The sequence below is a fragment of the Lates calcarifer genome, linkage group LG20 (assembly GCF_001640805.2).
Source record: "Lates calcarifer isolate ASB-BC8 linkage group LG20, TLL_Latcal_v3, whole genome shotgun sequence".
NCBI classification, from domain to species: domain Eukaryota; kingdom Metazoa; phylum Chordata; class Actinopteri; family Centropomidae; genus Lates; species Lates calcarifer.
In genome coordinates, this window is record NC_066852.1 from 7,759,693 (window position 1) to 7,773,887 (window position 14,195).

The 14,195-nt window shown below is 37.8% G+C and overlaps 1 protein-coding gene across 3 annotated transcripts in view; it reads right to left on the reverse strand.

Moving 5' to 3' along the window:
- The window catches only part of LOC108893584 (vacuole membrane protein 1), a 57,767-nt gene that overhangs the window by 12,788 nt on the left and 30,784 nt on the right, over positions 1-14,195 (reverse strand). For all 3 annotated transcript variants that reach the window (XM_018691738.2, XM_051078858.1, XM_051078859.1), the window contains 3 exons: positions 11,395-11,475; positions 10,836-10,952; positions 6,896-6,957 (listed from right to left, as the gene is read on the reverse strand). In XM_018691738.2, the coding sequence (XP_018547254.1) occupies positions 6,896-6,957; positions 10,836-10,952; positions 11,395-11,475 (260 nt within the window). The remainder of the gene's footprint in view (positions 1-6,895; positions 6,958-10,835; positions 10,953-11,394; positions 11,476-14,195) is intronic.

A 14,195-nucleotide genomic window follows, 5' to 3' on the forward strand; every position in this document is an offset into this window, starting at 1 on the left:
TCAATGCCATCTTTGTCAGGGTGCGTCTCAGGTGACCAGAGCACCCGGTGACTAATAGGATCAAAAATACTCCCTCTCTGCATATTGGGTTAACGAGAAGACTTTGCTCACATAACTCAAAGAGGGCTATTTATAGTAACAGTGATGTGACCAGGGTGCAAATGGTTAAAGATGTGAAATTTAGGATTTTTCATCAGTTTACTATTCTTCAACAAAAAGACAGGCAGCAGTTACAGTCTGCCAAGGTGCAATACCTCATCAGAAGTAAAATAACTTTAGTCAATAAGCTTTAGCAGAGTGCGCACTTCACTTCATTTATACTGTATATTTTTTTTACACAAAAAGATATTGACTGATTAAGAAAATTATTTGCCTTAAACTGGTGCAATCTGCTTCACACAGACATATGTGGTGATACAGAAAAAAATCCCTCCCTGTTAGTTGACTTTCAGCTCCTACTACACCAGTTACCTTCAACCCAGACAACCCAACATTTAGAATGAAACAAACCAAGTTTCTATATGAGCTAGGAGGGTGTGTTCAAGATGGGTGAATTCAGTGGAAACAAGCAGTAACAGTACTTCAGTAATTTTACACGCACAGAAATAACTGCACTGCTGAATACCAAGAATCGTTTGATTTGCATGGTTCTCAGCAATTTCACGTCTCTGCTAACCCAGGTTTACTTTAGTCACTTTAGAATTAATGTCCACACAAACATATCATGACCTGTGGGCTGGAGGGAATCAGGAAGATCAGGAGAAAATAGATTAAATGAATTAAAATAGTCTCTATTTCTTCATATATTATTTGTGATATCAAAGCTATGTTACTGTTTACCTCAAAAAACAGATTTTTCCCCCACAACCACCACAGCTTTTATCACCCATGGCTTTGCATTCAGTTTATTCTGGGATCTTTCTGGACCATGCACAGAATCAAAACACAGAAAGAACTCAGATCAAACTGTGTACATGCATAGAACAATTAAAAAATACAACTGTTGATTAATTTATGCTGGCTTCAACAACAACTTTGTCGTACCTGGTTTAGTCATAACATGACAGGCTCATCATAATTACATCATTACAGTGCATGCCAATGCTGATTGTGATGGTAAGTTCCAGTACTGCTCAGTCAGCATCTCATACATCCCCCAGCTGTCCTGCCCTGACCTGTGACTCTCCCTTGGCCTCCCTCTGAGCAGGGCAGCCTGCTGTGATCCTCTACTCCTAACAGCCATGTGCGGCAGGAACAGCCATCTGCAAGACCATTGTACTGGTAATGGACTCCCACCTTAGAGATGGACTCACATGGAAATGGGTGCATTCTCATGGAGATGTGCAAGGTTCCCCCCATGGCCCCAGTGCACCAGTTTCTGCTGGATAACCTTTTCAAGTTTTGACTCTTCCTCTCTGCATCTCAATTGCTTTCTCCACGAGAGCCTGACAGTGATAATCCCTCCCCTGACACAAAAGTCTGAAGGATTTGTAAAAGTCAATACAAGACATGGAGAGTGGCTGACTCAATCAAGATGATGGATTACTGAGAGCAGTCATTTAAAATACCACTGTATGATACTAGGTGATGAAACTGTAATAGTCTCTCTCACTTTCTTCCATATTCTCACAACCATAACCAGCATTATAACCTGCTTTATACTTTGTCCTCTCCAAGAGATGCACAGAAACTAAACCCAGTCCTCTCAGTCACCACTGACAAGAAGTAAACATGCTGGGCTCCTGCAGACAGTGAATCACCAGAAATTTGATGGTACCAAACTGGCCTCATCCCTACAGCTGTTCTCATAATTAGAGAAAGGCTATTTTTTCCTGTTCACATATCATCACATATGAATGGCTGCTGAAAAAGTGGCACAGATCAAGAGTTAGCAATTCAGCCTAAACACAGCGACTCACAACAGATCAAACGAGGAGACTGGAGGCCCAGACTGTAAGTCAAACACAGGAAAGCTCCCTGTTCCATTACTGCATGCACTGGGTGATTTTGAGCTTTTCTTGCTGTATATCACCACCTCACTGGCTGACAAAGCCACAGTTGAGATAACAGAAAGGAGGACATAGAGAATTGGGCACAGAAAAAGATTAATCTGTTGACTTGCAGTTATATGGAGCATAGTAGCAGTGGCTTGACCATTCTCTGCACTGCTTCTCAGGTTATTGACCTCACTTAGACATTCAATTCAGGAAATTCAAGGAAAAAAAATCTGCATGCTGTGGAAATGGTTAGGATATCAATCATGAATAAGAATCCAAAATAAATTTTTAGGGTTTTTCTCAGAGTTCAGTGAGAGGCCCAACAAGAAAAGGTGTATTGACAAATTTGGGGGATTTTATGTAATAAAAATGTTAAAACAATAGGAAGCCTCTATACATTTTTTCATGATAAGAGGGGAAGAAATGAACATTTTAAAGAAAAAAAAGAAAAAAAGCATGAAACCTCTTGACATGCGAGTTAGCAGAATTTTGACTTAAACAATGACTATACACGCATGGTTAGTCTTGAAGAGGAGACATCTGTACAGTAGTCATAGGATGTAATAAACCTAACAGGTCTGATCAGACAAACAGCTCCATCCAACCTGGTTATCAGTTGATGTTATCAGCCCAAAAGGCATCTAAGGAGGGGGTTTATTATGACTTTGCAGCAGTTCAAAGCAAAACTATCTTTTAACTTTATAAAGATAGTTTTGCTTTGTATATTACCCTAGTAGGATAATATATCCTACTAATGCTGACAGAAGGTTACAGATTTAACCTTAAATGTGTTTCACAGAAAGAAAACAAGAGTGAAACCCATCTGCCAGAGATACTGTATGAGTATCTGTTTCCACAACACACATGAAAAACTAATGCATCAAGTTTGAAACACACTGACACACAATTATTTCTCCCAAACATACAGTGATTAGAAAAAGAAAGAACACTTCACTTTTGATTGAACAACTGTCAGGGCAGAACTTATTTTTCCACTGAACCATTTTTTGTCTCGCTCTCAAAAGGAATATCAGACACTCATAAATGTATAATGGAAATTTAAGTCACTGAAGTTCCAGTTGTTCTAAAGAGGTCCTTTGCATCTTCTCTACATTTTATTTCCAGCTAATAAAAAACCCTCTGGAGTTGGTCATTTTTGTTAACAGAGGTGATGAAAATGGCTGTTGACAGTTTTAGTGCCTCATGACGTTTAAGCCTCAGATCCAAACTTCTACTGTGAAACTGAATTTCAGTAACACACTGTTTTCCATTTGTCATTCATAGAAAAAGTACTTCCCTGATTTAAGCTGTTGATGAATGTTAGTGTACTTCTGGAAATATTCCTATAATAGGCCCATATTTGGAAATAAGATGATTAAATAAATAAATAAAATTAACTGAGTCAGACATAATATGACTATATCATAATACACAACTCTGATTGCCACATAAATATTTCAAGTGCTACAGTGTTGCAAAACAGAATATTTTCTTAATGGAATGTTAGAGGAATTTGTGGACACTCCCTGTTCAGTGAATAAGAATATAATCCTTCGTCATAATTACAGGAATATTAAAACATTCACCAAACTTATACTGCTGTACTGCATTGAAGATTTTACTTGACAGTCACACTACAGCATCTAGTCAGTGGTCTAGATGCCTGACTGACACACACACACACACACACACACACACACACACACACACACACACACACACACTCTTTGTTATCAGCAAAAGTATGTATTTTTACTATTATTGAAACTCAAGGTCTGGGTTAAACATTAAAGGTCACACTAAAACACGTAATTCAGGGGATTCTCCAGGTAATATCATGAGTGAGTTCAGAATAAACAGCATCTTATCTTGTGATGTGATGGAAGTGCATGCAGATGCAAGTGATGGACTGAGAAAGCTGAAACATGATTTTAATTTAATAATTACCAACTTGAATAAATAAAACTGAGAAATAACTTTAGGAAAAATAAGAAAACAACATGCTTAATATAATGGTTCAGTGTTTTGGAAATTTTCAATGTGATAATTTGATATTTCATAGTCTTCAGTGCAAACAAGTTCTGCATGGCATTGCACTCTTACTGTTACTGACTTCTATGTCGTGCATGTGTGTGTGTGTGTGTGTGTGTGTGTGTGCGCGCGTGCCAACTAGCTCACCTGACGGGCAAAAAGCAGGAAATGAATTGTGTAGCATTGAATTATGTCACATGAGAGTGAAATCACCATGGCCAAAGTCCAACAGTTACTTCTGTCTACCACAAACACAAATACTATTCCCTCAAGTTTACAGAGATAAATCCAGAGACAGGCAGACAAAAACAAACTGAGTCTAAATTTTAAAATTCCACAATAAAGACACAATTTGTATCTTTATTTAATCATCAAATAAAAGAATTTAGTTCAAAGTGAATTTATTTATAGACACAAAAACAGCTGAAAATTATAGCAAATGCTGCACATGCTTAAAACATTTCAGGAAGAATGCTCAAAGACAGTGCTGATGTTATAAAAAGATGAGACTGAAGAGGCCTTTTAAAAACAATCATCAAACAATTTTTGTAGACGTGAGTCTAAATCGTTGCTTCAGGAATCTGTTTATGCAACATGGAAAAAAAAAAGAATTTCACTGAAATCTCAAATCCAATAAAAAATTCAAAATGACAGTCAAACAAGCAGTTTTCATTATATTCCAAGAATGACCAGGTTTGAAATGCTTCACTGAAATTTCCAGATTTATTTTAAATATGAGATGGTGGGAGGTACAGTTTTGGAAAGGTCCTGCGGCTGAGGTGAAAAAAACAAAACAAGCAAATGATGACTATGTGGAGGTTGAGTATAATTGACTTTTGAGAAAAAGGGCATCCAGAGGGCAATTGTTTGATTTTGTATATGTGGGTGTGTGCGTTCCAAGGGTTTGTGTGTGTGTGTGTGTGTCACATACAACTGTGCATGTACGCAGTGGGTGGGGGCAACTGCAGGTGCCTGAATTTTAGCTGGTGCAAAGGTGCAAATCTATTTTCAAGCACCTGCATAGTTAACATTGTGGTCTGTCCGTGCTTAAAGGGTTAAAATTGAAAGGCTGTCACCCATTCATAAGGTGATGTGTGATTGAAAGTGAGAGTGAGCGAGGCACAGAAAATCATAGGTGAAGGTGGAAAGGCCTCAGTGAGGAAGGAAGCTGACGGTTGACAAGTTGTAATGGGGGAAACTTCCTTTAGAGAAGAAACGGGCAGTGAGTCAGACTGAAACGTGTCAATAACCAATGATCTGTCGCTTTTGAGTCTGCAGCTCAATGAACAGTGACTGCAAGAGGGGACAGGTCTTTCACAACCCAACACACACACTCATGCACGCACGCACACACACACACACACACACACACACACACACACATATACACGCATACATACACACACACGCACACAGGGTATCTAAAAACCATCTAAATTCCTTGTAAAGCTTGTGCTATCTAAGTTTAATTGATCACACATTTGGAACATATTTTAATTTGTGGCATTAAAAGAGGATTAATGTAATCTCAATAAAAAATCATATACAGACAAAAAAGAAACAGCAGCTTATTAAATAGCGGCATTTGACTGAAGCCTTTTTCAAAATTCATTTTAGAAACAAAGCAAATGTGCAAAGGACAACATGGCAAGGAGGAGAGCTGATGCAATCTCATCGCCTGATTTCACCAAGTGTGTGTCTTTCTGTGAGAGAGAGACCAAGAGTGCATGACTGTGAATGCGTGTGTGTGTATGTATGATAAATGGCACTCCCACCAGCAGGTGTGTTGAGGACAATTTCCAGCTGCAGCCCCTGGCATCTCTACAAGGACACCCATCATGGCACCCATCAGCGCCCACACACAGCACCAAGGCTCTTTCAACTTCTATTATATCTAACCTTTATTTTCAAAAGTATGTGTATGTGTGTGTGTATGTGTGTGTGTATAATATATTTTGCTTTGCATTTATCTTGAAAAGGTTTTACTTGTTTTACATTTTCAAAACCAGTTTGGGCCTCATGATAAAAGCAGTCTCTCAGGACTACAAAATAACATCATGCATTTGTTATATTCGACACTACACCTACGGTACACTGGTTTCCAGCTGGGCCTCCAAAAATACTGACACAAATAAATTGTGAAATCTCTCCAACCGGAAACTCAATTTCTCTTTTTTTCCAGGAGGTTCCAGGGCTAATAAACACTAGCACATCCTGCCTGAAAGGCCTGACACGTGAAAGGCCTTATTCGAGCAAAAAGATAAAAGTTTGCATCATAGTTATCCATCTCTAGACACAGAGAAGCAGCCCTGTCTTTTGGCTTGTGCTCCCTATGAGATCAGGTAAGTAGGTAATAACTGATTATGACCGTGCATCATCAGAGATAAAGCACAGAGGAGGTTTCTGTGATAGACGATAGTTCATCCCGTCCTATGAAGCAGCCAGAACATGTTCATGCCTATAGTCATCCAGTGGAAAAATCCAAACCATTAATCACCATGTAGACGATTACAGCAGAGTAGGAAGCCAAAGGAGGAACAAAATGTGACAAAACCTTTGTTTCAAGGTCTACACAACATATTTCAAACAGGATAAAGCAACAAGTCATCTTCCTAAATCACCATGTTTAATTCAAAGCCACCTCTGACTCTGCGTGACCTTCGTCACAGTCATGAAGAGGAGGAAGAAGAGGGGGCAGAGTTCATAAATTACCTGAATGTACTGTGACTAACCAAAGGTCTCTCAACTGTCATTAACCCTTTCATGTGTGGTAGCTGCACACCCCACAGAGTACTTTTGGTGAGCAAACGCACGTACACACACGAGTACACACACAAGTACACACACACCCGTTGAGCCTTACTCACCCGATGAGGGAGACCATCTGCTCCACTATGTGCCTACTGAAGGTGATGATCACAAACAGTTTCTGTATGACAAAGAAATACACAGAGAGAGAAAGATCGAGTCAGTTACTGAACCATGAGGTCAGTGCTAGGGTGCAGAACAAAGCAGTATGTGCAATGCATCATAGTTTGATCAGTAATTCCTAAACTCCCCCTCACACACACAAAGACACAGACAGACACACACACACACACACCCTGCCCCATCATGCCCAAAGCCCATGTCTTGCACCACCAAGGCGGTTTGGTCTAAAAGCAGCGATGAAGACGCTCTTTTGTAATGGAGGGCAAAAAATAAAAGGCCTGGGCTCTATGACACACCACCAACACAGTACACTAGGTCAGCATATCACACTGGCTGTCATCATGCGTGCGTGTGTGTGTGTGTGTGCTCATGTGTGTAAAGGATGGATGGATAGAGGAGTGGAGGAATCAAAGGAGATGTGTCATTGCATACAGGAGGTTTGGATGCCGGCTCCTGTCCGGTCTGATTCCTGCTTAGTCACGGGGCCAGAAGGGACAGACAGGCGACGGGCAGCCATTCTGGCTTATATCGGCCCTGTGTCCTCCTGCAGGGGAACAGGAACACGCACCCACTAATTGACCAGATCTTTCAAGGTCCTTTACTTGCCCTCTGAGTTGTTGTAGGTTACTGTATTCTTATAAACAAACATGCGTTTTGGCCACTAAAAATGTGGTTTGATCCAGTAACATCTAGGTTGCCTTCAACATGCCATTAGAAAGGCTTAACCCAACAGAGCTTTTGGCGGGTCCATCATTACAAACTCATGTTGTGCAGAAAAGGATTGTTCAAACCCACAGAACCTTATTTTAAATTCTAGTACAGATCCCAAGGTTTCCAAAGATACTAAATATGTACTGCCGAATTACAGGGAAAAGTGTATAAAATGATACACAAGACATCTAGAATTTTCCATTTTATGAAATGATGGAGCCATAAAAATGTCATCTTAGATTTGAATATGTCACTCAATATAAATGTGTAGCTTCAATTAGGCACTGGGGGCACATACAGTATATATTGTATATAATGTGGAACCATCTTATCTAACCTTGGCCGCAAGGTCTCATAGAAAATTGAGTTGAAATAACTTTATATTGACCCAGATTCATCAGTATTTTTCAGGATGCATTTGCAAAAGGCTAAATGGTACTGATCAAATGAAATGAAATACTACTTTCTGATAAGCAGATCAGTCACAATGCCTTGACTTATCGAGCTACTGTAGGAATTATCATATTATTAATATATTGTACTATTGAGGTTTTCAAATTTCAAAAGCTGCAAACTGCTCTGATTGGTAGGATTTTAGCCACTGTTTAATTTGGTTGCTTATATAATAAAATTCACCTTGAACTAAATGCTCTTACTTTATGATTAAATAAATGATGAAAATTGTGTCTTTATTGTGGAAATTTATAATATTTACAGTCAGTTTGTTAGTTAAAACATATGGTACAATAAATTATGTTCTAAGTGGACAAAAGTAAATGTGAGCTGTGTAAGTACAACCTCTAGAACATCACTCTTAAATGATTACAATGCAGATAAATCTGCTCCACGGTGCCCCAGTGACAATCTTAATTTCATGTCACAGCGTCCTTTGATCAGTGCTTTGTTACATGCTATATAACAAGGCATTTAGGTCATCTATGTATTGTTGTTTGGTTGTCCTTTAATTTTAGGTGGGTGTTAATCCTCAAGGCAACACTGAGGGTTAAACTGAATGAATGAAGGACTCACAGTCAAAATGTCACAAAAATAACAAAACTTTGGCATCAAAATTGGCATTTGCAACGATAAAAAAGATTGACATTTGCAATTGTACTATTTCTGTGCCTCACACAAAATTAACATGAGACGGTATTGTAAGTAAATCCCCTCATGTCAAATTTTAACCTCAACTTTAGTAATAGGTTTTGCAGTTATGCACTTAAATATTGATGCACTCACATTTCTGTCACACACACTGACAACTGATCTATCCTCCCGCACAAAGGAGGAAGGGACAGCAAGATGGCCGATACAAGAAAGCTGACTAAGATGCCTTAAATGTGTGTCTGCTCGGAAACGAATGGTGACATAGTCTTGACTCGCTGATTTCAGTTTACTGATAATTCTGATGGGAGCTACGCACATCCCAGTCATAACCTTTTTGTCACACACATTAGCAAGGGGGTAGTATTCATTTCTCAGTAGTTTACAGAAACCGACCACTTATTGTCAAGAACCATGAGCTGCATTGAGTGAATTATCAGTAAAATGGTGTGAGAACATCCTGCTTTAAATGTGTTTTTGCAACTCTGACGGTGCGTAAATTCACATTCAAGTGTCAAAGGGTGTAGAGTCACAATTCTCTTATTCCAATGTTGCTACATGAAAGTCTTCTTTCTCTGCCACACCTCACAACTGCTCTGTCCTCAGCAAAATCACCTGTCTCAAGGGCCTGAAATGTGTATTTCCATGACATCACCCATCATCCTCAAGTGACCTGCTGCGTCACAAAGCAGCTGATGTTAGCCATTCAACAGCGTACATTCACACATGAAGCTTAATGAGCATAAAAGACTGAAGCAGCACAGAATAAAAAAGCCTCTCCTTGGAGACTGGACTGGTGAGAACACACCTGAAGCACAGGTACAAACCCAGATCAAAAACACGCTTTGAAGCATTGAGGCTGCTCTGTATTTTATGCCCATACACACACGCACGCACAGACACACACACACATACACCACAAGCCTCAAAATCCCCTTTTGTTCCCTCTTGGCCCATGAGGGAGAATGTCACCTGCTCTCCAGTGCACTTTCTTCTCATACTTCTTGTTTTCTACTTACACATTGTAAACTACTGAATAATTTGCATTAGAGGAAAAACTAGAGCTTGAAGAAAATTAAACCATGCAGCTTAAGGAGAGACTGGGGCCCCCAGACATGCCAGAGAGTCGGGTGAAGTCTTTCTTTCCGTGAAACAGGGAGGGACACACCTCTGTCAGTGGGGGCCCCTGGGACCCCTGGGTGTAATCTGGTCCTGTGTGTGTGATTGTGTCTGCCATGCATGCAACCCCCACCTCCCACTTCCACTCATCTCTCCTTCTCTCTTTCTCCATCACCTCCCACAGACAATGTTTATCTGCTTTAGCTTGTGCTCAGTAGTTTCACCCCCCACCCCCCCAACCTTTTTTCTAGTGAAGTGCAGGACAATGCTTTTTGCATTTAATACAGAATGAGACTGAGTGGAAAAATGCTTAGCTTTTAACCCTTCCTCTATGTCACTATGAGCAAACTCCAGCTTTTGCTTAGAAAACAGAAAGTTGAGCCCCTGACGGTAATCACAGACATACTGCAAATTCCTGGATGCAAATTGAGGATTTTCCAGGATTAGAAGAAACGTTTGTGATGCCAAGTCCCTTAACAGCAGTTTCTTATGCAAGGGTTAGGATGGATCTTTCATTCTTTCCCATAAGTTCTCAATCTGGTGTAGTCTGACCAGTCTACTGTACAGTGCACTGGGACTGCTGCAGCTGCAGTCACAAAATGGTTGACTCCCCCTACTATTGCTGCACAAAATGGCCTCCTCACTACCAACTAAGTACAGTACAGAGATGCCGTGCATGAGTGTGATTCATTATTTAACACACTTCTCCCTCTGAACAACATTAAAAATGTATGCAAATCTCAAACTTGGGCACAAATAAATGTAGCTGTTTCTCTGCAGTATGAAACAGAAGAGATAAAAGACAAGTACTAAATATTAAGTGGTGTCAAACTCCTAAGCATATCTGAGTGTCTGATTGTATTTTCATGGATGTTTTTGGGGAGGGGAGAAAGCAGCCCTGACATTATACATATGTAGTCATATTGTATAATTGCACCTTACCTGAATGTGCATTTTGATGACTGCTTTCCCAATGAGTGTTGCACCAAAAAATGTCCAGAAAGGAACAAGAAAATGTCCACATGTTATTCCTGCCAAGTCAAACAAGGGATTTGGTATCTGTCAAAAACAACACAGATAATGAGGCTTAATATTGTGCAAATTCACTTGAAGAAATACAAAACACATCATATAGAGAAAGTGTAATATGAGACAATGTAATGCAATGTTGAAATGTAGTCCATGTAGTGTTTTTTCTTCTGCAATTATCTTAAATTTGTATTCTACTTATCTACCTATCTAGGTATACCTACAGAAGGTCACTGATAGTGCCATGAAAATATCTAATACTTAATATATATATGTATCTATATGATATATATTCCATAATATCTGTTTTTTGCTCAAATGCTGAACAATTCACAATTGGCATTTCCTTTCATTATGTATAAATGTCAATCTAAGATGAATGTGGACAGGACAAGATTATTTAGACTGATGAATCCCATTGTAGGGGTGAAGAATATTTCACAGAAATAAGATTATGAGTGATTTTACTTACAGAAGCACAGGCTAAAATCCCAAAGAATCCGACCTTTTGGATGAGTTTCTGCACTGCTACTTTGACTCTGGTGGCAAAGTCCTGGAAAAAAGCAAAAGTGAGAGAAATGTGTCTATAAATTTTCGATAAAAACTTGTTTGATGTTTAGCTGATATTGATCACATACTTAATTCATCCTGTATATGCAGAGTAGACAAAGGTTTGCTTGTAGGACACATCTCAAATCCATGTTGCATATTTTTATGAAACAGTTAATTACAAAATACCAATAATTTGATAATACAAAAAAATATTTATTGTTTCAGAGTTTCTATTGGATACAAACCATGATGTCTTTATAAATACTGGATTATGTCTGACAGTATAAAACTGATTATAAGGATTAATATTGATTCATATGATGATTTCACTGAATCATATGATTTCATATGATTAATTGTTCACAATAAATGTCAGGTAAATTTCAGACTGATAAGTAAAATTGTTTGTATCCAAATAATTAATTGGAGTATGCAAACATGTTTTGAAGGCAAATTGGAGTTTTTCAGTGTATTTCCAAGCATTTATGTGGAAAAGGGAATATCACAGAGGTGTGTGAAATAAATGTGTGAAGCCAGCTGCAGTGCTTTTTTTTTTAAAAAAAAGAAATTTTAAGAAACCCTTAGAAACCCATTCAAATGTCACATTAAAACAAATGAATAATTTAGGCTAAGATGTTGATTGGGGATAACACTGAATAATCAAAGATCTGTTTCTAGGATTTCTCAGTAGTGCCTGAATGTTAAAGCTTCAGCTTATTTTCAAATTAAAGTCTATGTACTGACATTAACTCTTTCCATTTTATATCTAAAAACATTTTGGTGCTTAAATGAAACGAAAAATTGGGGAATAACCTGTTTTGTAAAAAATCTATGCTTGTTTCTAAATGAGTTCAAAGGAACAGCAGCAACAGGATTTTCTACCTCCTGCAAATGTGCCCTCAACAAAAAGTTTGAATCAATTACTGAATAAGATAGCAACTGACAAACAAAATAATTAGACCCCCAGAAACCAGATATATATGCAGTGCAAACTGTTTAGAACTTAAAAATACATATATTTTAAAGGATTGTGTGTTTTCCTTTAATAAATCAATTTGCATTTCTAAACCCCCCTAAGTTTGGGTGCTTGATTTTAAAATCTCTAAAAGCCAATACTTAAGCATGCTCTTTAGAATATTTGCACTGTATTCATTCTAATTTATTCACATTTTGCTAAATAATTGTGAAAAAGAATGTGTGATGAAGAACTCTTTGAGGGCAAATGTTGCCTGATTGTTTACATTTTTGATAAAAAACATTAACTCATCTAAATGTCTGAAAGGTGGGCTTCAAGATAAGTCAAGTCCTCTACTAAATTCATGACCATCCTGCCAACATAAATATCCCCAAGTTCACAGCAGAAATGCACTGATTCACCTGTCACATATTTTAAAAAAAAACAAAAAAAAAACAAAAAAACAAGGCTTATCTCTTAACACACTTATTCATTCTAGGAGAATTATAGACTGGTTTTAGCATGTCTGTATCTTACCTCTAGTGCCAGTTATTAATTCCATTGTCACCGGGAATGTGAGAACAAGACAACAGACTTTGGTCATTCCAGTGACTCACAAATTCTTACTTTTTCTGCTGGTCTTGCCCTATCCTTCTTGACAGCTCCACAAAAGACTCTTTTCACAGCAATGACACAGATTTTTCCCCAATATACCTTTTCTGGGAAGAGGAGCTTTAATCTGTTTGGATTTTACTTAAACTAGTTCTGGGAACACAGTGGGAATGCGCAGGAAACCACTGATCCAGGATCTTTTATATTTTTGGAAGACACAATATCTAGGTAAATTATAAAATGATTGCTTCCATATTCTAGATTTGCCATTGTTAAATTAAAATGTATCATTTTTTGCAAAGAAATTATGTGTTTCTGGGCTGATACCATAACTCTTACAATGATAACAAGAAAATATACTGAACACACTGCACTCCAAAAATATTCAATGCAAGGGTTTTCAATTTCTAGGCCTAAAAATGTTAATAAATTGATCTTTTGGCAGTAGAGATTATAGACTTAACTGCCAAAAACTGCAGTGTAGCATTCAGTTTTTATTATTATTTCTACATTTGTCTGAATCTTTCTTAAAGGTGTTGCACTTTTATCGTGGAAAACATTAAGATTACTCTTTGTTAATGAAATTACTGTAGTAATACTGCCTTTTTTTAATTCTCAAAAGTTCTCAATATATTTACACTTAACTATAACTAATATGTATATAATAAACCATTTTTATGCTCTATATTATACTGTTTATCAGGCAACCTCTGTCTCTTTGGTATCTTAATAAATATTTTGTAAGTAAAGCCTTAAATGTATACTTAATATATTCTTACACAGGCCTATGTTCACAAATACAACATTTCAGTGCTTTGATTTAAATATGTGTCTGCTGATGTAATGAATGTACATATTATAGTGTGCACTGGCTATGTGGAATTAACACCATCCTTTTGTGCCTTTCAGATTAAACTTCTTAGACTCATTTCATATCTGTGACTAGAATATTTTCAGTCCAAAAAATGTAAATTCATTAATAACTGTAATTGCACATCTTAATAATAAGTACACAAAGGCTGTTCTCCAAAGTGAGACCTCTACTTAAAGAAAATACACACTCTTTCAAACTGACTGCTGACAATTATGTTGGTAACATTCACCTCAAGACATTTCTAAAATTGTTTGTTGATGTTTTTATGCTGTTTCCTGAT